The sequence below is a fragment of the Coloeus monedula genome (assembly GCF_965178545.1).
Source record: "Coloeus monedula genome assembly, chromosome: 3".
Taxonomy (NCBI): Eukaryota; Metazoa; Chordata; class Aves; order Passeriformes; family Corvidae; genus Coloeus; species Coloeus monedula.
In genome coordinates this window covers 77,008,464-77,034,134 of record NC_138783.1, presented here as the reverse complement: position 1 = coordinate 77,034,134, position 25,671 = coordinate 77,008,464, and the positions used below count along the sequence as shown (strand labels likewise).

The 25,671-nt window shown below is 37.6% G+C and overlaps 1 protein-coding gene across 1 annotated transcript in view; it reads right to left on the bottom strand.

The window, feature by feature from the left end:
- Nucleotides 1–6,034: 6,034 nt before the first annotated feature.
- Nucleotides 6,035–25,671, bottom strand: part of GPC5 (glypican 5) — a gene marked incomplete at both ends in the record, with an annotated part of 614,716 nt that continues 595,079 nt past the window's right edge. Inside the window, one exon of the mRNA XM_082277454.1 lies at nt 6,035–6,192. Coding sequence (XP_082133580.1) covers nt 6,035–6,192 — 158 coding nt within the window. The remainder of the gene's footprint in view (nt 6,193–25,671) is intronic.

The window sequence follows — 25,671 nt, the reverse complement described above, 5'->3', positions numbered from 1 at the left end:
TTTGTAAGGCACGCTGATGTATGTATTGAGCAGTATGTTTTTGCCCATCAGCAAAAGAGATCTCTTATGTATGAATAAAATCAGGCTTTATTATGATTTTTTTAATGGCCATATCCTGCTTTAGATACCGAAGTATGAATCCTCACACATAATGTAGTTATGAAAAGAACTTTGCAGTATGTTTTTGTGTTATTCAAGCATTTTGTTGTCCCTAATTTTGTGTCCGCCTGCTATAAATGTGTGGCCAAAATTCTATGAGCACTATGGCTATACCATCCATTACACCAGTGGCATTGCCTTTGAAGATGCAAGGTGAACTGGATCAAGAACATCCTTTGAATCAGAAATACTCTGACCAATTTCACTGAATGATCCTGTAAACTCTTATACCACCTCAAATGGGAAAGAGAGTGACATTGAGAGGAGAAGGAAAATCAGAAACTGCCACAGAGAAAGACCTCCATGTGACTTACATTCAAGAGACTAACAATTGATTTAAACTGCTTGATAAACCTGGAGAGACTTCGCTGTGACACCTAAATTAGGGATGCACAGCAGGTGATCTTAGCACAGCCCTCTGCACTGCGAGGGGTGATGAGATGCATCGACCGAGTCCTCCCAGCCGCAGAAGCTCAGCATGAGCTTCCTCCTCAATATGAACTGGAAAAGAGCCTCATGGCGTACCAGGTATACTGTCTCTAGCATTTTACATTAAAAAGTACTAAAATAAAGGAAAAGATAAAGTTTCTAACTGCCAGATATGCAAATGTTTTCTCGCAAAATTTGTTCATGTATCGCCAGGAAGAAAGAATAAAGAGTTAAAGCTTAAGTAATATTTTGCTGAGATTTTCAAGAAGAAAATCTGGATTTTTCTAGAGTCACACTAACTTTTTTAGTGTAATATAGTTAGAAACAACTTTTATTTTAATTCCTATTATAATCAGTTGTGACTCAGAGCACATAGAAAAGCACACCATTTTCTAAATAAGATTAATGCTTACACAATTATTTCAGAGTAGAACTGAATATAAAAGAAAATAAGTAGAGATAGCTTTGACTACATATTTTAATTCATTATCCTGAGAAGATTATATGAAATAATAAGGTTAATCCAAAATCTTCAATAGGTTAATCTAAACCCTGTTATAATCTGAACAAGAATATTATTTTAGCATATAACCATACAGGTACAAAGTAACAAAGAAGTTATATGTACATCTATATATCTATAGAAAGAGAGGAATACAGACATAATATTTTACATAGCTGTAATTATGCATAATTTTTTATTAGTCATGAAAGGAACAACGATATTTTTTTCCAAGGAAACACAAGTGCTTTTTGATGTCTTTCACTAGCTACACTTAGGAAAAGTTGTCACCTTGAAATGTTTATTTAAAGTGCTAGGACATTAGTTATGACAACAAGTATTTCAGTCAGTACCTTTCCCCCAGGATATACAAGTACATTTAAAAACACAGGTACATCTACAGAAAATAGAAATGGACAGTCAAGAATTATAGAATCATTTAGGTTGGAAAAGAACCTTAAGATCCTTGAGTCCAACTGTTGACCTAGCACTGCAAAGTCCATGCTAACCCTAATGTCCATAAGTGTCACATCTACATGTCTTTTAAATATCTTTGGGCATAGTGATTCCACCACCTCCCTGGGTAGTCCATTCTAATGTTTAACGACCCTTTTCATGAAGAAATTCCTCCTGATAGACATCTGAACCTTCCCTGGCACAGCTTGAGGCTGTGTCCTCTCATTCGATCACTTGTTGCCTGGGAGAAGAGGGCGACCCCCACATTCCTACAACCTCTTTTCTGGTATTTGTGGTGTGATAAGGTCTCCTCTGAACCTCCTTTCCTCTACATTAAACAATCCCAGCTCCCTCAGACACTCCAGACCCTTCACCAGCTCCCTTGCGCCTCTCTGGACACACTGTGGCACCTCAATCTTTCTTGATTGACCTCGGGCTTCCTGAAAAACCAGTAATGGGCAATGATCTGAGGGCTTTACCCAGGGAGGCAGCAGACTTCCCTAAGAAATGGGTGTGTGCTACATATAAGGTCTCTCTTGATCTCAGGGTAGAAGAAGAATATCTTCATTTTAACAAATAAAAATATTTTGGATTTCTGAACCGTAGTATTTTTTGGAATTATTCTTTTCCTGGAATTTTATTGTAAGTAACCAGACTGTCCTCTAAAAAATTATTCCTTACCAAGCTCTCTCACCTCATGGTTGCTATTTGAAAAAAAAAATGTACTGAGGCCAGTTACACAACTGTAATATTGGTATCCATTATCATTTTAGTATGATCAGCTTTTGAGTGTGTCTGTCTGAGAAATAGAGCACTTTGAGTAAAGCATTCCTACTTTACACCATAACAGTAATAATACATTAAAAGACTATTTAAAAGAAGGCAAAATAAAGCCAAAATCTTATTTACCAAATGTTCTGGGAAATATGGAGATGATTTAGACTGTTAAAAATGGCCAAGTATAAACAAATGACAGGAAACAGAGGAAACAACACCTACATGTCATTTCTGAGGTCATCTGAGGAACTCAGCTCAGTCCTGTGGAGCCTGTGTGACCTGATGTTGGGAAAAGCTTCTACATGCCCAGGCAATTGACCCGGATTGACTCACGTACATACTGCATACGGTCCATCATTTTATGTGGATGCAGGTGGTTTTATAGTTTACTGCCACAATGTCCAGCTTAACCTTTTTTTTTCCTATTTCTCATCTTGGCTTCTCTAAAACATTCTTCATGTTTCTTCTCAGTGCTATTCCTCTTTTCATTGTTTGCTTTAGCACAGAAACATTGGTTTTTCGTTTGGTTTTTTTTTTGTTTTGTCCTAACTTCCAAACGTGGAGCTATACAACATTCTGCAGGTTTCCACAGTTTCATGCAATGGTACCTCCCTTGTAAGGTGACCTTGGGAGAGATCACCAAAGAGCCTTGGCTCCCTTTTCCTTGCTCTGACATGTTTTAATGATTATATAATAGTTCTTTAAGAAACTAGAATATTTCTTCATAGCATGGCAGATTTAATGAAAAAATCTTGATGCAGCCTGGAGATGTATAAGTCTGATCAATGACGTGGAGTGTGTGGTGATGCCTAGATATAGATGGAACAGGAGGGTGAATGAGGTCTCATGGCAGAGTAGTAAGTGAGAAATCTCCAGACTTGCCACTATTATTCATATTTACTATTAGTTTGTTCAAATGTGTCTGGGAAGGAGAGACTTAATTTTGTACTCCAGGAGTCTTAGAAATGATTCTGTGTAGGTACAGCGTCAAAGATAATGGGAACAGGCCAAGAAAAACAAAAGAGAGGAGTATTACAGACTAGTAATTCACATATACCTGAGGAGGTCTTAGGACTAATTACTATCAGTATTTGAAAATGAGGTTTGTATTTCCACAATTCTGTAGAATAAACTACTGTTCCTTGACTACCTGCCTTTGTAAGGTCTTGAATAACACACAAAAGTTAGGAATAGAAACCAAGTCCTTCAGGATATAAATAAAATTCTAAGTAATGAGTAACTGTGGAATTTTTTCTGCATTTCTGTGTTTCCTTTTCAAAGATTTATTCCATTTTCATTGAAGTGACTAATACTAGCCATTGTTCAAAAAAAAGTTGCCAGACTGGATTGATTGCTTGTGTGAGTTGATGTAACAAAGGAAAAGAATGAAATCACATTTTCTTTCCCTGAATTACCAACGTCATAATTTCAAGTAAACAAGACAAGGGAATTTGAAAGATTGATTTACAAAATCTGCAAAGAAAAAAAAGAGGTCAAGCAAAATGTACACACTGGCACACATGCCTATTAATGATGTTTATCTGGGCATGGAATTGCTTTGCTAACCTTTATATATCTTTACCTATTTGTTATACTGTGTGCATTATACTGTATGTGCTATATTGTGTGTGTTAACAACTAACATATAGGTTTAGGAATAAAAATATTTATGTATGTTTCTTTATATTAGTCTCATATAAGAGTAACGTTTTTTGTCTAGGAGGAGTTCTAGTTACTGTATGAATACATACAATACTACAGGGTCATTTTTTTTTATCTTGTAAAAGACTGTAAAGGAAAAATAACTACAAAGTATTCTTAAATACTTTCTGGTTCAAATGACATGGATTTAGTCACGGCAGAACAATCAAATTTTGTAAGAGTAATATGTAATGTACCATTAGTACTGTGGAACACTTTTGCTTGCCTCGTTTCATGAAGCATAAGAACTTGAGCTGGGATTCTTGTGATTCAGGTTTGCATTCGTGTGTCACCACTGCAAGCAGGTATCTAAGCTACCAATAATATTGGTGAAGGTTTGGTGTAGGATTCATGGGCCCACATGTGAATGTCTAGATCTGTTTGAGATAAAGAAGGATGTTCCACTTAGCTGCCAGCTGCCCCTCCCCATGGCTCCCATTTAAGGAAGCCTCTGGAACATCCCATACACCCTGCAGTCCCATGAGGATGTCTCGGATACTCCAAGAAATCTTAGGTGGCACCAGTCACCTATGTGTGGGCAACTGAGTTGCTTCTTTAGGTGTCTGTCTTCATATGAGCTGAAAAATGCACTGGGCTTCAACAACTCTGTTGACAAAGGCCTGTGGCCACTTGTCCAGAGAAAGACCTGAGGCCATTCAGAGCAATAGTGGACACCGGGTGGGTTATTTTTGAGCATCACAACTGGTACTCGTTGGTATTTTAGCAATTGAATCCAATGACTACAGTTACAGCTTAGAGATATACAGCACATAAGTAAATATCTGTATGTTGACATATAGATTAAGATACCTTAATCCAACATTGTGTCCTAATCCTGCTGTTATCCCTAGATAAAATGCAGCTATCATATACCTATAAAGTATCTAATACATAGTTTTTCTGAACTATAAAAAATAGTTCTGAATTCAGAGGGACCTTGGAAGACTGAAGAATTGGCTTGATAGGAATCTCAGAAAGATGAAGAAAGGGAAATGCCAAATCCTCCCCCTGGAGAGGAATAACCCCATACACCAGTACAGGTTGGTGCCTGCTGGGTGAAAAGCCGCTTTGCAGAGAAGGACCTTGTGGTCCTAAGGGACATCAAGCTGAAAAAGAGTCCACATTGTGCCCTTTGCAGCAAAGACCACCAAATACCTTCTGGGCTGAATCAGGAAAAATACCAGCAGGTCAAAGGAGGCGATGCTTCCCCTCTGTTCTGCACTAGTGAGACACATCTACAGTGCTGTGTTCAGGTCTGGGCTCTCAAGGACAATGACAAGAGAGACATGGACACAGTGGGTGGATTCCTGCAAAGGGCCATGAAGATTTTCAAGGTATGGGAACAAATCTGACACCAGAAGTGGCTGAGACAGCTGGGTCTGTTTGGCCTGGAGAAGATGCAGAGCAGGATCTTTTGAAAATGTATAGATACCTGATAAGGGAGCAAAGAAGATGGAGCCAAACTCTTGTTCATAGTGCCCAGTGACAGGACTCAGAGGGCACAATGGGCAAGAGGCATAAACCAAAATACAATAGCTAAAAAACATCTGCTTGGAGTGCTGAAGCACTGAAAGAGGCCAGGGATTCAACAGAGTCTCCATCCTTGGAGACATTCCAATACCACCTAACCTTGGCTTTAGGCAACTTGCACAAAGTGAGTATGCTATGAGCAGATTTGGTCTAGATGATCTCCAAAGACCCCTTCAAACTTGGTAATACTCTCTTTTTTTTACAAATTGCTTCTAAGAGAAAGATTATGATAGACAACTTATTTTTAACATAAAATATTAAAAAAGCAAACATGACTTTTTGTGATTATATAGGTGTTTAAAAAGACATAGGTAAAATATTACATAAAACCCTTCGTTAATATTCAGGGCTAAGATCAGTGGCTGATCTTGTAAAAGAGACCATAAATATTGCTATATTCACCAGATCCCTTATTCCAGGCTTGTGAGCAGAGATAAATAGATGACAATGGGATACATATATCAAGACAGAAACAAGCAGTTACCAAAGACTGAGAAATGGTATTACCAAACTAATCAGCATAAATGTCATATAATCGGCCATTGCTGTACATCCTGCTCCAGTTGTGTCTAAAGTGCTGCCATCGTTGGTTTGATGGATTTGCTTTACGTCACTGAGGTTCGTCTTGTCTGGCATCCCTGCTGAGACAAATAAGAAAATACAGTATGATGCATGCTGTGTCACTACTGGCAACATATTATAGCTAGAAAAAATCTAAATATCCTCAGCACACAGACTGTCACAGTTTGGTTTCTAATTCTAATGTTACTGCCAAATTCAAAATCTTTTATAATTGCATCTAGAAACATGCACTATAATATATGGCTATTCATCGTTGAAAGCAGTTCTGAGGTCTGCCAGCTCTGAACAAAGCTGTTCTTGTAGAAATATATCGCAACAAACATTTGCAGACTGAAGTGAACAGTTTTGCAAGTCCCAGTAGTACCTAAAAGTCCACTGCTCACATCTTTCTTGGATTTTTGAAGAAAAAAGGAAATAATTTAATGTAAAATTGGTTGTGTATGTGTCCCAATATTATTGCAAAATAATGTATAACTCATGGAAGGTATGCAGCAAAATATAGTTGTTGCTATATAAAACCTCCACTTTGGCACAATTTAAACAGACTTTACAACTTTATAAGAAAAAATTCTAAAGCTAAATTTAAACAGGAACTCTTTCCCTGAGTTCCCAGATGAATATTTGTACTTTTTTTTCACCAAGGTAAATATTTCTCCACCTCAAAACAGTATTTTGTATGGAACAAGGATGTAATCACCCGTTCTAGTTCTTCTGCCTGGTTAAACATTGGAAGCAGAAGGTCTTGGAGACACAGCGAAATTTGGTAACATTGTCAGCTGCTTGTATCTACTACGCATACTTGTAGACTAACTGTCTTATCCCATATAATAACTTGTGGCATGCCACTATCAATCAAAATTAACAAGTCTAAATTCAGTGTTATTACATACAACAAATATTGACATTGTAATTACACTGAAACTGAAAAAAAGCTTCATATAAAGCAAAGTCAATATTTATATAATTAGGTCAATACATATATAATTCAGAAGGTAAACTCTACTGCTAGAACAGCAGCATTAGAAAGAAGCTCAGCTCTACAGAGCTGATATATTGATTTTACAGTCTGAGTTTCTGAATCAGTATTCATTGTTTAGATACTTATTTCCTTTCTGTATCATTAGGAAAAATGAATAAACTAGTGAATCTTTTTTTTATTATTATTCAAAGGGACTATGATGAAATATAAATAGTTTAGTCATGGTGTTATCTTCTTTGTTAAGCTGATTTAACAGAAGCTGCAGAGGACAGTCATTCTCAAAAAGAATAACTTTTTTCGTGCTTGCATTAAAAGTACTCTTCTCTCTAAAAACAGCTTGAAAGCTGCTTTTTGTAAACTCCTGCTCTATGTACTTCCTGCAGCTTTGAAAAAAAAAAAGCATTAAGGGAAGAGTCAGCTAAAGTCAAACATGCTGTCTTAAAAAACCTGCTGGATGTTTTCTGAAAAAAACCTGCTAGATTGAATTTGTCTTCTTTGCTTCTGTACTGGGCAGCATACCCTGCTATTTTGTGTGGATTTATTAATCCAGTTCTCTTGCCTGGAATTAGTGGAAATTAGCTGTATGAGTACAATGCAAGTAGACATACAAGAAGGAAAAGTAACAACACATTTTGAGAAGAAGGGAATACAACTTTTCCTCATTGTGTACATTCTGTAACCTGTCTAGAAAAACAGCAGTCACTCAATGCTTCACTGAAAATATTTTGAGAGGATCATCACTATCAAGGTATATCAAGGATTTTTTTCAGGGAAGTTTTTTATGTAGAACAAAAGCAAAAAAAATTGTTTGCATAATTTCTTCAGAGTTTTAGTGAGGTCTTCTCATATTTAAAAAGACTAATTTCAATAGATGGTGAAAAATTCAGCTCTCGTCTACACAACAAAGCAGTTCAGTAAGTGCTATAGGTATAGCAAAGTAGATTTTTCCCAGTATACTTACAGATACATTTTCACAGTAGTGAAAGATATGGTCTTATGCAGCATATCAATTATAAAAGCTAATTAACATAAAGAAGAAAAATATTCTTAGATCTGGCAGTTGAAGAAATAACCAGCTTCAGCTGAATGTGTTTTAAATCTGAAGACAATGTGATTGGATATTAATTAATGACTGGACAGTCAGGTGTAATTTCTACATCTGAAAATTTAACTTACAGTACTATGGAAAATAGAGATTTCTTTTGATGGGAATTTTTTTCTTTCCAGCCTCAACTGAAAACTGCAGACTTTGGAAGTTCCCATGAAAGCAGTGTTATAAAAAAATGTTCAAACCTACCAATGTATTTTCCTTTGGTCAATCAAAATGCCATAAATCATTATATATAATCTCTGATCTTAAATTAATACATTGTTAGAATTGTAGTGTAACCATACAGCAAACCTGTCACCTATTCAGTCTTATAAGTCCACACCACAACTCTGACCTTATTGAAATAAGAGGTCCAAAAAAATATATATAGATATCATCTGGTGAAAAAATCACTGAAAAGAAAACCACTCCTTTAAAATAGCCTATTTGAACAGAACTGTGCTGTGCTGCTGGGGTTTTTTAGGTAGTTCTAGTAAATATAACTATAGACTTAATTACTACACCTAGGCTATCCTTTCTATTTAAATTAGTGGGTTCTGTCGTCCATTATGCATCAGGATTTAAAAATATATGCCACCTTTCATATATCATAAGCAGTAATACTTGCATATGAGAGCTATTCAATCATTTGTAGCAGAACAGACCAGAAATAAAGCAAATTTCTTTGGTTTTAGTCTCTTCACATGTCTGAATCTGGAATTATGTTACAGAAAAGGCAATTAAGATTCCCAGGTATTTCAAATTATCTCTGATAACTGTCTAGTTTAGTATTAAAATCATACTAGAACTAATATTTTAACTGGAAAAATGGTAAAATTCAGAAATCTCATCTGAGATTCAGAGGGATTTTTCTGATGAAATTTATAATTTCATCAGAGCATAACATAAATAGCTTGGGAATTAAAATCCAAATATCATGTTTGCATAAGTCTACATAAAGCAAAGCTGACAAGTATCGCATACATGCCCCCAGTATCAGCTCTGAAACTCTGTAAATAGCTGCAATTTAAAGTATTGTCCTGCTCTGGTTTAGAAAAAAATAAGCAGCAAAAGAATTTCAGTAAACATTGTGTTTAATATTACAGCATCTCATTATAGTATAACAGCTGCAGAGTGTTTCTAAAGCTTTTTAACATGTTCTAAACATACTTAAACTTGTGAGAGGTAATGCCATTGGCAGCTTTGACAGCTGACCTGTTGTGTTCTTCAGAATACCTACAGCAGCAATACGATTTCCTTCAAATAATCAGCAAGAGTGTTTAGCCTTGATTTGAAAAGTCAAACCTATAGTCATGGGAGGTTTTCATTTGACACAGAAGTTTTCTGCTGAGGTTGTCAAAATATTACAAAAACAGGCTATGACTTTGGAGCAGTAGATGCTTACCTACCAAGGGCCATGCTGGGAATTTAATAATTTTAATGGTTTTAAACGGAACATGCTCTGACAATGGCCTATTTTGAACCCAAACCAGAAAGTGTTTGTGTGAGAGTAGTCTAACCTTAACCACCTCTCTGTATTATCTTCTGTCTACTGTGCAGCATATAACAGAATTAATATGGGTTTTCAAGGGAAACTGAAGGTGCCAAATGAGATTCTGTCGACAACACCTTGGACACAAACCCAGACAAAGATTTAGAGAAGAGGAAGAACTGGATTTCTCTTTGTGCAACATTCTTATGATGTTCTGCAAGATTCAAAATACAGCCTTTATGGATTCAGAATTTCCTACAAGCCTCAAATATGAGGAAAAATTTTATTTTTAAAGGATGGGACAGTATTTCAGATGTAAAAGAAATGTGGAATATTGCTTTTAAAAGTCAGCACTGTGAAGTTGTAGGCAAAATTCTTCTTAGAAGAAAAAATAATTATTTAAATCACATGCAATGGAAATTTCAGGATCTTTTAAAACATGAACTGTGGAGTAAAACACTGAGAACTTGCTGAAGTTCTGTCCCTAAATTTATGAGAAGGATCATGGGGAGGCATTAATTTATTTTAACAAAAAAAAGCAAAAAGAAAAAAGGAAAAAAAAAAGTATTTACTTTGTATTACCTTGCATTTGCATTTCATAAATTAAAATGACATATTAGCTCCCAAAGCTTTTTATTTGACCGGCCAATATTTTGCCATCTGGAACTTTTAAAGCTCCTAATGAATGTCTCCTCCTTTTATTTCACTGGAGTTTTTTGCCAGGTTTTATTCCTAACTACCCAATATCATGAAAATGGTTCAAAACTAAACAAAATATAACTAACTCACAGATAACTAAATCACTGAGTTGTACTTAAATACCTCAGAAATACTTCACTTTATACATAGTGGTTCCTATGAAAACGTCCATTTTCTACTTTAAAAAATATTTATATACTGTTCTACTGAACAGCTATATGTGAGAAAAAAATATACTGAATATATGTATATGGAGACCATGCTCCAGCTAGTGTATTTAAGCCAGTACTCTTAAAAATGTCACAAAATACTTATGAGTATCCAGTGCTTAGAAATAAAAGTAGAAACAATAGACTACCCCTATTATTATTATTCAAAGACTCTTCCATGTGAAGTTGATGGGATATTGGCCATGAAGTCTTAATGAGGGGAGAAAAAGTTGTGTGAAAACTCTCTTATGAAGGCTACCTGGAAAAGGACTAATCTCTGGAGGTCGCTTTCATGTCTTTATGACTGCATCTATACTTGGAAAATCTAGGGGATGTCCCTAAAAGGAAAACATATTCTATATGCCCTTTTTATAGTACACATAGACCAGTGTGTGTATTCACTCTCTTCAGGAAATATGTTTCTATAATTTAATGCAACTTTATCCCTCTCCATTACACAGTTTAAGTGAAATGGAAAAGAGAAGTGTCATTGGAATGGATGATTGCAGAGGTTCCTCCCTCAACAATTCTGTGATTCTATAAATGTTAAATATTTCACAATTCAGCACTAGTCATGAACAGACAAACAAAACCCCCCACTACTAACACAAACTACAGGGGGAATGAACTTACATTGCTTTGCCATTCTTTGACTACATAGTAAGAGATACATGAAATATTTCTGCTGAGAATTGAGTCAGGAATCAAACTAGGAGAGAATGTATCTTTGCTTTCTTTTGTATAGTTTTCATGTAATGAAGGAAAAATTCACAGTTTATCCACAGAGGATAAAGGAATGTCACAATTTTCAAGCATTTTTCCAATGAAGCTTTGGGGATCTTTAAGTTTTAATTTTAAATCAAAATAAGTTTTGTAGCATTACACATATGTTTGCCATATATGAATTATGAATCAGCTTATTCAGGTGAATTTCTTAATACTTCAGACTTGTCTTTCAGTGAGGCTCCATTTGCTACAAGAGTTATGACGAAAGAACAGAGGATTCAACTTTATTAATTAAGAACAAATGAGAATTTTTTGTTATACAATCTACTATTACATGAACATAAATGTAAGTGTTGCCCTATCAATGCCCTATCAATGAAACCAATGAATTACACAGAAAACAGCCTTCACTTATAATAAAATTGCATGATGTAAAATGGTGTTTATTCCTATCAACTTGTGTCTTTCTGTTAGGTCTAAAATCTTAATTTGGGTGCAGTTTCATTGCATCAAACATTTGAAACCAAAATGAATAGATTTTGACAAAACAGTAATGCCTCTGCTTCACTATTTGTTTCAGCCTGCGACTGTTGCCTGATGTTTTGAGGTGGGAGGAAAATAAATATAGTGAAAAATTAAAATAGTCAGCCCATTGGGACCCCTAACTTACAGCATCCAGTGATTAATGCGTATCTTGGACCACAGGGAAATTGATTATCTTCATAAAAGTGGAGTGAATGATTCTCATAAAGTCTTCTACAGCCACTTTGCTTTATGCAAGAAGGAACCAAACCAAAAGCAATGAAAACCCAAAATTGAAAGGAAACCCAGCAAGCCAAAAATGTGCTTACACTTTCTCACTTGTATGAGATTACTTTTAAATATGAAGGCCAGAGTGCTTAAAATACATCCATTAAAAACAATTCAGTACACTCTTTTTAAAATCACACATGAGTTCGAAATTTGGGAGAGCAAAATTTCGTCTGTTTGCTGTGTTTTTTACATGGTTCAGTTTGTGTCAGAAATGTTAAGCAATTCTGAGCACTACCCTGAATGCAGCATAAAGTAGCAGTATGTTGATGCTGAAGTGATGAGCTTAAGAAGATACTAAGAGATGCTATGTAAGGTGCAAATAATTCTGCTTAGTTCTTGGTATATGTAGCTAAGTCTACATTTTCAGCTTGGGTACATTTGGTTAAACACAGCTGCCTACAGACATTTTAGATTTAGGGAAGAGAGATATCACATTTGGCATACATCTGCTTGTCCAAAAGCAACCAGATTCTTACAAAACCCTTTACAGATGTCTTGGACATCTTAGAGCATCTCCAGTGACTTTTGACCCTTCTATTTACACAACTTAGTTAGTTACAGCAGCTTGTATTACAGTGAATCAATGACTGAAGAATGCAGAAGGAGGTGGAATACTCAGCGGTAGATATTTGGTCTGAATTTGGACAGGCAAACCCTACACTTAGTCACATAACAGGTTCAACACTGAGTGACCAGTGAATGTTTCCCAATATATCCCCTACCATCATGCTTAATATCTTTGATGGAAAACTAAAACTAAATGTCGAATCATGTAGCTATGAAAAATGGATTACATTTTAGAAATTCTAGGTAGGAAAATGAAAAATAAATATTCAAAAAGTGAAATATTTATCAAGTTCATATTTTTTCAGCTGCAGTAGTATATTTTCAGTTTTATACCTAAACCCCTGCCTTTAATCAACTTTGGTTTCAGTATCTGGTGTTGAAGGGCAGGATCAAGGGCTGCATACTGACATGAAAATAGTCAATAGCTGATGTGTGCAAACATTTATGAGAAGCCAGTACTTCATGAAAGTGTTTCCTGTTAAAGTACAGAAAGCGTCATTGCAGCTACATTTACATAGTTAAATATGTGTCCCAGAAGGACATCCTTCAGGCAAAGTGGTGTTGAGTGGCTTATGCCTGCTGTGCCCAGGGACATCAATACCTAGAAGAAATTGCTAAACAAATCTCCTCTACATAGTACAATGCCTTGCATCTCTTTTAAGCCACACACAGTGATCCCCCAGGCTCAGAGATCCAGTTATCAATTTGTTTGGTTGGTTTTAGTTCAAAGTGTCCGAAATAAATACGAGGGCTGTGCTGCAACCCGCCAGGTGGTGTTTTTATAACATGAAACTGAAGGAACGCATTGCAGGCTCTGGGGTATGATATCCAGGCAAGGGAAAGTGTTTTGAAAATAAAAAGCCTGCTTTTGAGGGACTCTGTAGGGCAGAGAAACCCAAGTCTTCAAACGTCTGGTTTGTGTTGCCTTTTGGAAGCAGTCCTTGGAATGAATTATCCACAGAACTTTAAGTTTATTTTGGAGTGACCGAGATAATTTTCCCTAATGTTCAGCCATGGAGTGAACAAACGTCCATGCAATGTGGGTAAGAAGAACTGAAACCAGGAGACAACTCACAAGCTTGACAACGTAGACATGGCCAGTGAAATCACTTAAATTTGGAGTGTTGCTTAGTATCATAGGAAGGTTCTATAATGTGATATAAAACCTAGCAGCAAATTCCCAATGTCTTCATAAGCCTCATCCCTGCAATTGGCCAGTCATTTCTTTCATTGAAATGATGTCATTGCTTGAGTTTTCATGGCTGTTCCTAAGAAAAGTAGCCTATGAAATCTGTTTCAGATCCCAAGGAGAGTTTGAGTACCAAAAAGCTGAACCTGAGCTGTATGCCACAAGGTGATGTGGAACAGAGAGATCGTACTCACTTAGAAGCCAAGCCAACTGCATAAACACTGAAGAAATATAGTGTAATAGGCACTTATTTGGAGGAAATAATTTGATCTAAAATCCTCCTTCTCTTACTTTTACAACAATCATTGTAATAGTACGCAAACCAACACAAATAGCAATTTTAACTGTACAGGGAATATCAAGATGCAAGTAATCTCACATACAAAGGAATAGTATTCCTGTTATTGTTAGAAACCAATTAAGAAACCTGCCTAATGGTATTAGCTAAGAAAATTCTGCATGGTTAAGAATGTATCAGGAAATGAATCCAACACATCATGTTTTACTGCCCATATTTTATGAAATCTGTATACACAAGAAATAGAGTGGAACCAATGATCTTAAGATAAGTCTGGCAAGTCATTTTAACTGAAAGAGCAGCAGACATTAAGTCTCTAGTCCAGTATTTGAAAGTTTTCTTTCAAAGTTGACAGTGGCATTTGTTTCACATTATACATTAATTTACTCAGTATTTCCATTGAGAAAACAAAGCTTTTATGAGTTAATGTAACACAAACAAATGGTGTCACAAACCAAAACATTTCCATTTGTTTCACATTCTTAAGAATCAAAAAGTGATAACATTATTTGTTGAAATATCTAATATGTACTTTTTTTTTACTTGTAGGTCAGTTTTAGCATAAATAGCATATATATTAAAACTATATTGATAAAATGGCAAGTATTAGGTGTCTAAAAGACTTGGGTTTATTTTCCATGCAGACACCAAACATAACTATGTCTGAGGTAGAGAGAACCACAGTAACCTTCATTAGATCTATTCCTATTGCCTTCTTGGGCAATAGCTTCTAAATCCATGTTCATTATAAGAATGTTCATTATAAGATCAAGGCTCTAGGGTGCTGGAATCAGTATTGCCAATAATGCCTGTTTTAAATGAAGAAATCCATCTTTTCAATCCTTTTCACTGTTGAAGGAGTTTTAACCTTTATCATTAACCTATGCAAAGGCTTTGTAATCAATAAAAAATTAAAATACGGCTAAAGTCCCATAAATCAGACTGTGTAAAAGCAAGCAAATTCTTCATTCTCCAAATTTTCATTTGATTAGTACTAGTTTCCTTCCTGTGAGTCAGATGTCCAGATGTCCTATATAAATTACTGTCCTTTGAAACAATTTACCCATTATTCTTTTATATTATTTTTGGTTTGTTTTTTTTTTTCATTTTGCTGTAGGAGATTTATAATCAACAATTCTGGCTTATAAAAAACTACCATATAGAAGAAAGAGATGAATTTGAACTGAAACTCTTGAAATTAATGTGTGAACTTGGGTTGAGGAAGAATGTTACCAGTTAGGGTCATTAAAAAATGAAATGTTTTTCAACTTTTTTTTTAATCATTCAGATTCCCCTGATTTATGGCCCAATTTCACTGTAGCAGTTCATTATTCTACTGTTTGTCTGGATGCTGTTTCTAAAATGAAAGTAGCAAAAAAATAAAAACATTTTTGTGGAAAATAAATCTGAACTAAAATGATTTCCATTGTCAAGATATTCAAGTAACTTGGCATTTTTTTTTCAGGTCAGTCTACCTAGAATTCCAATCATTCCACTCTCTGTTAAAATAAACACAGCCTGTAGATTATCTTAATCCCCAAAATACTGATACATTAAGTAGTTCTTAAGTTTTGCTGAAAAGCAAATTTAATGACATATTAATTACACATTTTAAAACTATTTAAGGGAGAACTTTTTACAGTCATTTCCTTATCATGCCTGCAGGTGGGAGATATTAAACTCACCTGTTGCCATGTGGTGGCACATTTAAGAGCCCCCTTGTGAACCTGTTCCCAAAGGTGAGTGATTAGATCTGTGATTTTTCTTGATGAGTTGGTTTTACTGCATCTTGATCTTACTTTTAGGAACACCCCACAGTGGGATCTGCTATGTGTTGGCAAGAGGAAGAAGGACCATGCTGTTATAATTTGGAAAAGAGCTTAAGCTGTCAGCTAATCATAACATTGTAATGCACCCAGAAACAGACTGAGAAAATGTAAAATCTGCTGTTGATATCTGACTCAATCCCACATCAAAGACTGGATTACTGGAGAAAAAAGAAGTGTGGAGCAGTAAAGAAAGTAGATGTCCTTGTCTCCATTCCTTCACCTTAAACAAAAGCATAGCTTGTTTCCTTATAAATAAAAGTGCAACATAGAGATTCTACTCAGTTGCCGCTTTCTCTTCCTCTCTAGGTTTACTTTTGGTTCCACATGTTTTAGCTCAGCTACTGTGTTGAAAACATATCAAAATCATAGGACTGAAAAGAGTCAGCTTTCCAATGTCTTCTTAGAAATGCGTTTTCTAACCAGATTATGAAGTTTTAAAACCCACAGTTTTTCACAGAATTTTTTTCCTCTCTGATTTTCGTTTCAGAGACAGTTCTTTCTGGCAGAGCATTTCAATTTCTTTTAGGCAAGATGAATGCCAGTGATAAATTCTGTGGTGCTTCCTGATGAATATTGATCTGCATCCTTCAGAGTGTTTAGTGTTATGAAATGCCATAGGAAGTCTTGTGTCTCAGTGCATCCCACAAGTACAGGATCTTTGATCTGAAGTCACTAAAGATAAATAGGTAAACATCAAAATATGTGTCTTATGTAAGTTCAGAGATAACCACTGGGCGATTCAAAGAACAAACCTGGTATCTGCAGCAGTTTTACCTCTCCCTAGGAAAGCTGGCCTTGCAGAATTCATATCAATATGCAGGTTTCACACAAATATACAGCTCCAATTCAGCAACACATGAATAGTGCTGCTTCGGTTTTCCTCCCAAGCATCCCTCCCTGAACAGAAAGTAACTGCTGATCACCCCATGCTCCCACAGCCTAGCAAAGCTGACCATTGACTTGGACAAAAGTAGTTACTAACAAAAGCAAGATATCAGTCTCCTGGCTAGCAGCAATGCGAGTAATGTAATATCAGGTCCAAAGATAACATGTGGAAAAGAGGAAAAGAAACATTGAGGGGAAAAAGTTTATTTGTTTCCCATATTGGTAGTGTGGACATTTGGGAAGCCAAAATAAAAAGAAAACCTATATGGCTTCTAGAGTTTCTTCTTAACAGTACGTATGCCATGCCTGGTCCTTTCTTCTAACCGGGTGCCCATCTATTTTACCTTAATTAATTAACCTAAATATAAACAAAGAAACAGAACTGCTATTTCTGGTTAATTTGATAATTTAGATATATTTTCAAAACAGGATTTTAGTCACAACACAGCTCTTCAAAGAGAACAGGAATACAGATGGATGAGAAACAGCTGAACTTTCACAGTTTAAGTTTTTAGCCTGAAGATATTGATCCAAGAGAGAAAGAATTGAGTAAATAATGGATGAGGGTTGAAAAGCGAAGAGAAGAGAGAAAGGTGACCTCTATTTAAAGTAATTCTGTGTGGACTGTAAGTTAAAGACACTGTAAGTTTGCACTTAAGTTGGGCTGTACCATTGTCAGTGAAAAGGTATGTCAAAATGCTAAAAATGCTTTTTCCATGCATGGGTGAGTCATGGGAACTGAGGGGATACACTGCACCCACAGACCAAGACCGCCTCCTCCACCTCACTCCTGTTTCCTTTGAAGCATCAGCATGTGGCAAAAGAAGGGGAGATGATAACAATGACCTTGGCACACAACATATTCACTTTTTTCTTCTTGTAGATGAAGAGAAGGAAGATTGGATTCAGATCCCACAGTGAAGCAGAGAAGGTTTTGCCAGAAGCCTCTACCCAAAAGCCTACAAATGTATGCCAGACTTCCTGAGAACAATAATTCACATCCCAGAGTGTGTTACCCAGAGGTTTTTTCAAGTTGATGTGCTTACCTTAGCAGAAGTATCATTTCTTGGGAGTTAATAGGGAGGGGAATCATTCCATGGAGTAAAGCCTGGATATGAGGCAGTTTAAAGCATGATAGCTCTTTGTGCCCTGAAACTACTTCTGTTTTTAAATAGTCTTCTTCCAGAAAATGGAAGCTGAATAATGAGATGACTGCTTTACAGACCACCACAGGTTTGCTTTTCAGTCTGACACCAAGGATTTGGGGCTTTACGGAGAGATTAAAGGTCATGGCATAAGTTTGGGTGATTGCTCAGAAAAGACAAAGCAAAACCTGGTTCAAATGACACCCATTTCTAGCAGTACGGACAGTCCTGAAGTAAGGTGTCTTCTCAGGGCAATTGGATCTTTCTCTGTTGAGGGACTCCAAATGGTAGCTCCGAAGAAAATTAGCATACGTGTGAGGTGAAGAATTAGAGTGCCTGGATTCTAAAGCAAAAAAAAAAAGTAAGTTCACTTTACAGTGAAAAAACCCTACATCTTTGTTGGGGTCCCTCCCCCCTGCCATGGAGCCCTGGGAGAGGCCCCTGCCCTGAGGGGACAGACACGGGGTTTCCCTGCCCCTGCTCAGCCTCGTTCCCATTGGTTGGTTTGTGTTCCCTGCACGGGCAGAAGGACCCTCGGTCCGGTGACTGGAACAGTTCCTGGGCAGAGCCCCGGCCATGCGGCTGGAGAAATAAACATCTCTGAAACATCTATCAAGAATCTGTCTATATATACTTCCTTTCCATGTGACTCCTGGTTTGATAAATGCATGTTACAGTATCCGCACTGTAACAATGGTGGAGAATTGTGAGCAGAACAATCCCCGATCCCTAAGCGACTGATTTGTGTGAGTAAACCCTATAAACTTTGGATTTCTCTGCTTGATTTTGTTTTGCTATTCCATATCTAAACTATGAAAGAACCATGGGAAGACTCTTGGTTTTCAGAGCCGCATATGGACATTTATCTTAAAAAGATTCTTGAACAACGATTTGTAAATTTTAGCTTGATTCAAGCTCAAAAAGAACTGAAACACTTCCTGGCATGGTTGTTTAAGAACTTTTTCTATGTTTCTTGGGATTTAATTCTTACCAAGGAGTTTGGAAGGCCATTTGGACACAGTTAAAATTTGAGTCAAAATACATGCCGATGGAAGAATATTTTCCGAGAATAATTTCCGAGACTGTTGAGCAATGTCAGCTGTGTCCTGGCGAAGGGAAGCCTGGCGCAGGGACCGTGCGGCCCAGGCCACGTGCACCGAGCGCTCTGCGAGCAGCAGCGAGGCAGTTCCCGCGTGCGGGTGGAGCCACGCGAGCCGCAGTGTCGGTGGCGGAGCGGGGAGCGGCGGGAGCGGCGGGACCCGGCGGTGCCCTCATGGCCCCGCGCAGCGCGTGGTGGAGCGAGCCCCGGGAACGCCCGGCCGAGAGGGGCGGCGTGCGGGCGGCGGCGGCGGCGATGGCGGTAGAACGGAGCCGCGCCCAGCCGAGACGCGCGCTGGAGCAGGGCACGGGGGGGTCGTCGCTTGGGGGCCCAGCCAAGATGCAGTGCCTGGCAGCGGCAGCAAAGCTGCGACCAGAGGAGGCGACGCACGGAGAACTGAGCGGCGCGGCCCGGCCCGGCCCGCGCAGCCCCGAATGCGACCCCGGGAAGAGCGCGCAGGCACCAGCAGCCCCGACAATTCCAACACGGGAGCAACCGAAAGAGAGAGCAAAGACACAGCGAGACAGAAAACAGCAGCCACTTGGAAAAAGGAAAAGATCATAGTAACTAAGATCTTAGGGATAGTGAAATGGTATCATGTTAAGCAAAATTATGGTTTTATAACAAGGTGTGACAACCAGCAAGACATATTCGTGCATAGAACTGCTATTAAAAAGAATAACCCTGAGAAATGCATCCCAAGCTTGGGAGATGGAGAGGTGGTGGAATTCAAAATTATACAAGATAGAAAAGGGTTACAAGCATCGCAGGTCACTGGGCCTGATGGTGTTCCTGTAAAAGGCAGTATATATGCAAAAAATCGTAGTCATGTTAGACAATATCTCCACTGTAAGCCCCCCCTACAGTCTCCCTTTCCTAATCCCACCTTTCCCTTTTACCCTATGTCCTATTACCCCCAGTGTATTCCCAATCCGTTTTTTCATCCATGGTTTTCCTCACAAAACCATACCTTTGATAATTGTTTCCCCAAAAATCCCTTTCCAATGCCGAGTGGGGGATGAAAAGGGGGAGGGAAGAAATTAAACCCTCTCCTGCCTCAGTTTCCCCACAAAGTATGTTCAGAGACTTCTGTCTCCCTTCTGTCAGCCCTAAGATGTTCCACAGAATCTCTTTGGACATTTAAAGACTCAGGAGGGTGGCTTGTTTTGTTTTGAAACTGTTCTTGTTATGTTTATCCAGTTGTTTTCATTCTCCTTTTATTAAAATAAAACGGGTGAGATGTTGGGGTCCCTCCCCTGCCGTGTAGCCCTGGGAGAGGGGCCCTGAGGGCACAGACACGGGGTTTCCCTGCCCCTGCTCAGCCTCGTTCCCATTGGTTGGTTTGTGTTCCCTGCGCGGGCAGAAGGACCCTTGGTCCCATGACTGGAACAGTTCTTTGGCAGAGCTCCGGCCATGCGGCTGGAGAAATAAACATCTCTGAAACATCTATCAAGAATCCGTCTATATATACTTCCTTTCCATGCGACTCCTGGTTTGATAAATGCGTGTTACAGTATCCCCGCTGAAACACATCTTTGAAAAAGTGAATTAATTACCTAGATCTTCTCTTGCACACTCAAGTGTTAAAGTAATTCCTTGTTTACTCTAAAGCATTTGATTTTGGGAAGTTAGGTTTAGCCAAGTTAGACGGTTCTTTTTTTATTTTACCAATTCTATACATATATTTAAAAGCTTTTGGCAAATTTGGCCACAACTTAAAGCAGCAATGGAAACATTAAGAAAAGTAGACTACTGAACTAGTATAATCAACATCTACAACCAGTGCAAGAAGACCAAGACTGAACATACACAAACTAGATATTTAGCATAAAAAGATGGAAATAATTACATGACTAAAGAGGTAGAATTGAAACAAAATGAATGAATGCATTCAAAAGCTAATGCAAGTTAAACAACAAAGGCAATTCTCCAAAAATAGTTCAGCAGAATAAGCAGATGAATTAAAGTGCTGAAAATGTAGACTGTAGGTTTTTAATAAGTCAATAAAACTAGAAGTCTGGGAATGTCATGTAAGCTTAAGTGGTAATCATGACATCTCTTCCCTTGTGGTATGCCCTCTTCCTCTGTGCCCCCTCTTTTTCCTTCAATCTCACGGATGAGTTATATCATGTCATGCTTCTCCACACAGGAGGAGTTCCAGGACATGTTCGGCACACTGTGGTCGTGCTCCAGCAGTTTCCACAGTCAGCAGGGAACTAGGGAGCAGCAGAGACTCTCAATGTGTGTAGCAGGGAGAAGAGTATCAAATTCCAACACCCTCCCAGACATCAGATCAAGATGGTGTCTCCTCACTTTGCCAAGAAATAAATCAATAAACAGATCTGATTTTGGGAGTAGAGTTGCAGAAAGGTGAAAGGTGGGCTTAATTCTTCCAGGGGTTACTGCTATGTCTACCTGGGCACTGAGGGTGACCCTAGCACCCTCATGATTGTGCTGGTGGGGTTCAGTCCTCAGCACCTGAGAAATCCTGGGTTGGTGACGGAACCAGTTTCTGAGCACTGCTCAATCATACCAAGGCAAACTGAGGTACTCAATCAGACCCAGGTCCATCAAGGAATACCAGTCAGGAACAACAGCGGGAAGCTGGGCCAGAAACAGGACTGGAGAAGAGGCTTCTTTGTCATTGGCTTGGGACCATTCAGGGGACAGGACTACAGATAATTGTATCTACAGGATAGCTCAGGAAAAGTCTAGGTGCAGAGAACAGAGCAGCCATGGGGTTCTTGGGCCAAGAAGGCACGGGTGGGAACCACAGGTGAGGCCAGTCAGGACCACCAAGTCTTGGAATAGGGAACATGGTTAAACCTCAGTAGCAGCTGTCTGATTTTTACACTTAATTTGTGTAATTTCCTCAGCACCCTCATCTTCCAAGGAATACCCTGAGACCTCACCCACTTTACAGAGGGATGCTTGATACTGCAAAATGTTCTTGTTCCACTTGTGCCTCTGAATAGGGCACAGGCAATGCAGTTTGGATGGGCAGTTGGTACAGTGCCCTTCACACAGCAAAGTCTTCCTCCGTTCCTTGTGGTGCATGCAGCCGTCTCAGCCCTCTCTTACTGCATTACCAGCTGTGGGCTTGAGAAGAGAGGCAGGTAGTTATAAAGCCAGACCCAGGGAATTCCTGCTGGCATTGAGAGTATGTGCCATAGCTGGTAGGACACTCTCTGAGGGGGAACTTACAGTGTCTTACACTGGCTTGATGATTCCACTGAATGGGGAAGGGAACACAATCCTGTAAGAAGATGCCTATCCATCTGAGCAAAACCCACAGCAACTCCTGGCAGGAACACATAACAAAAGACGGTTTCAATAGCCTGTTTAGTCAAATTCATGCTGATATCTCACTGAACTGTGCACCTGCCGCTTGATCCAATCATCCCATGCTGTAATCTTTGCGCTCCTCAGGCTTCTCTTTAAACTATTCAGTCTAGATCTGACTTGTAGTATGACGTACCTTTCATTGAGACTAAATACAGATTAAGGTGTTGTAAATAGTATAGTGCCTCTTGCTTGATTCCCAGTCTTTTCTGTGGGAGCCTATTCCTTAGTTCGAACCTTAAATGTCTTATGAAAAAATGAAGGCTTGTGATAAACCAAGACGTAGGCTTCTACAAGTACCGTTTTACACATATTAGTATGAAGCAGAATGTTGTAGCAAACAAAATAAAACAAAAAAATCTCAATTTTTAAAAAACATAATCAGGAATTACATCCCTGTTACAATTTTTGTTGATGGAAAAAAATCTTAACATATATATATAATGTATTATTATATCTTAAAAAAGTAAGTACTAAATTACTTTAAAAAGAGTTTTCCTGGGAGAAACCCTGTCTGAAAGATTGACTATTTAAAGCAAATTGTGTAAGTTTTCTGCATTCTCAGGGATGTTTTTTGCTTTCCATGACACTTTAAATATTACAAATTTAGTAATAATGTAGTCAGTTTTCCAGAGCAAAAAAAGAAAGGCGTGGCATTCATAATGCTTGAAAATATGAAATGGTGTACACACAGTGAAAAAAATTGCTAGATGTTACTGAAAGCAGAGAGATATCTTGCTGTTTAAACCTTTTATTGTCACAGTGATCAACTTGCCAGATGCAAACTATTTTTAGTGGCTTTCTCTGCATATGGAATGTGGAAGCATAAATAAAGGAGATTTTTTTCCACACAGGTGGTCTGATTTACAAATAGACAGTGAATAACTAATATATTTAACACCATATATCAATAGAAATCCCAAGGAACTACAATTCAGCATGGTTATAAAATTGTAATTTTAAGGACTGATTTAGTTCTAAATGTAAAAAACCCTGTTCTTTTACTTCTATATTTAGTGAATTGCAACCTTAGTATTCTTTTACAATCCATGAGTAAAAGAGATTTTTTTATTTAATGGGGCACATAGAAAATGCAAGAATAAAGTATTACAGATTCATTCTATGTTGACTGTTAAGTTATTTAAAACTGTGTTTTGTTTTACACTTGAAGTGCACCACCCAAAATAGCATGTTAGAGACAGTGAGTCAGTCTCATTCAGATTTTTATCTGACATGAAAAGGAGTAGTAAATGGGAAAATGGAGACACACAGACAAATAATTATACATTCCCAAGCATATTTTCAGATTACACATCTGAGCTGTGTATGGATATCTTGATATACTAAAATCCAATGGCCTGCATTATGCACAAAATCAGACCAAATGATCAAAATGGAATCCTTTTAGCTGTAGACTTAATAACTTATGTGCAGACTGAAATCCTCTTGAACTGGATTTAATGCTTATTAGCCAGACTTCCACATTATTTCTCCAACCGAAAACTCTCTAATTATAGGGAATCAGATATAAATGCTCACAAAAAGAATAACCTGAACTGGTGAACTTGACTTGACCAGACTCATGAAGGTGATTTTTATTTTTGGAGTAGTTTGAAGTATTTTCTTTTTTAAAATTGAAAACAATGGACACATTTTCAATATTTATTTTTTACATTTATAAATTTCTTACATTTATGCATTTTGCCATGTTTTGTTGAACTTTTATAATTTGCAAGTGACAATCATATTTCAAAGATATTTCTTATCATAAGAGATTGTTTTGTCAGGAGCACTTTCGTATAAAAAGGAATTCGTAAGTTCTAAAGAGATAAATTCATGAAAATAAGGCTTTACTGGCTGAATGCTGACAGACACTTACCTGAAGCACTACACTCAGCACTGTCCAAGTCCCCAAGCACAACCTAGGCACTAGAAATTCTGTACCTTGTCTCTTCCCCATGCTTTGTATTCAGATGACATTTTTCAAAGTGTTCCTCTGTGCAAATACTTTCCCTGGAAAGATATTGTGCCTCTGGGAGTGCAGGTGATTTTTCAGGTTCTTTATTGGTGATAAGAACCTGAGAAAAAGATGATTAAATATGAGAAGCCTTCCTCTATCACTATTGTGTCACTGTTCTACACCCTTCTGTCTACCTTTAAAGGAGTATCTTAAAATAGTTCATGGTCTAAATGTTCAATAACAATATTAAAATTACAGCTAGGCTGCACTCAGCATTTTTGCCCTGTGGAGTGATTATGAAGGAAGAAAACACAGCTACCCAAATCTGAATCTTCTAAACCACATTTTCAGCTTGTATAACAGAAGGTATGTGATTTATTATTTCTTTTAAAATATCTTTTCCAGTATAATGTGGTCCCAGCGTAACTGTGATTTATAATGTAGTCCAGGTTTTCTGGAACATTTGGCTCAAATTGAAATGCAACTAGAGGTGATCATTTGGCTTAAGAAGACTCATTATGCTAATACATAATTAATTATTTTAGAATTCTCAGGCATATTTCCAGATATTTTGAAGGAGAAAGAAATAACCACCTTCTTTATTAAAACAACATCAACAACAAAAAGGAATAAAATGGCTATAAAATCAAGGTTAGTATTAAAGATGCTATATGTTGAGAAGGTGCAAGGTTAGCATGGTAACCTAGTTTGCTCATGTTCGCATTGCTTGGTTTAATTATGGCTACCCCCCTACAACATTGTCCCCATAGAGATGCAGTACAGCTATTTTGGGACGTACTGACCAAACATATTTGCATGACACTCAGGAGACTAAATAGAAAATCCTAGCCCAGTGGTCCCTTTGCATTCACAGAAAGACAAGGAAAGCAAAGCATGTGCCATTAAGTACGCCATAAAATGGATTATGTCCACTTTTGAGTACCATTGATGGCAAGACTGGATTTACAAAGTCAGTGATATACTGGCTATCTCCAAGTACTAAATGTGAAAATGCAGAAGTTTTAGCAAAGCTTGCTTAGTGAAACAGAAAAGTTGTTTTTTCAAGAGAGTTTAAAAAAAAATTTCTCTATTGAATCTATTTTGTAGTTCCTTGCCAAATTTATTCCTTTTTGCACAACAATGACTAGTAGATGTACAAGAATTATTAACAGCTGGTATTTGTTTATTTACTTATTTAGAGACTGTTTGCATT